The following is a 453-nucleotide window of genomic DNA, read 5'->3' as shown; positions in this document are numbered from 1 at the left end:
GCCGCCACCCTCCGTCTCGCATCCGTCGATGTCGCCCACGGCCCAAAAACACTACTCATCTTCGTCCGGTGGAAACTCCGCAGCGGGGGTGACGAGTAACGCGAATTCACCCCCGAGAAGCCTAGATTCCCATCTGACGGTATCACCGCTCAACCGACTGCAGAGCATGCAGCCATTCGACTTTCGGAAGTTAGGAACCTTAGGACTGCCAGCGTTCCCACCTCTCCCACCACCACCGTCGGCCGAGCAGCTGTTGCAAAATAGAAAATCCATGAGAAATCCACAGAGCCCGCACAGTCCGCCCCACCATTCGAGCAGCAACCAACTCCAGAGGCCTCACATGCCGCCCGTAGCGCCTGTCTCTTCTTCCGCGCTTAATTTCGGACATCCGCTCTCGGTGGCGGTGTCTTCTGGTGCTCTTCCACCCAGTTTCCCTACTCATTTTCCACCGCC

General features: G+C 58.5%; 1 protein-coding gene across 1 annotated transcript in view; it reads left to right on the top strand.

The window, feature by feature from the left end:
- The window catches only part of LOC100750063 (zinc finger protein basonuclin-2-like), a 33,429-nt gene that overhangs the window by 27,317 nt on the left and 5,659 nt on the right, over positions 1-453 (top strand). Inside the window, 1 exon segment of the mRNA XM_024370253.2 lies at positions 1-453. This exon segment is cut by the window's right edge and continues 7 nt beyond it. Coding sequence (XP_024226021.1) covers positions 1-453 — 453 coding nt within the window.

The sequence above is a fragment of the Bombus impatiens genome, unplaced genomic scaffold (genome assembly GCF_000188095.3).
Source record: "Bombus impatiens unplaced genomic scaffold, BIMP_2.2 scf_0037, whole genome shotgun sequence".
Classification (NCBI taxonomy): domain Eukaryota; kingdom Metazoa; phylum Arthropoda; class Insecta; order Hymenoptera; family Apidae; genus Bombus; species Bombus impatiens.
The sequence above is the reverse complement of the archived record's forward strand: the minus strand, read 5'-3'. Positions and strand labels throughout refer to the sequence as shown.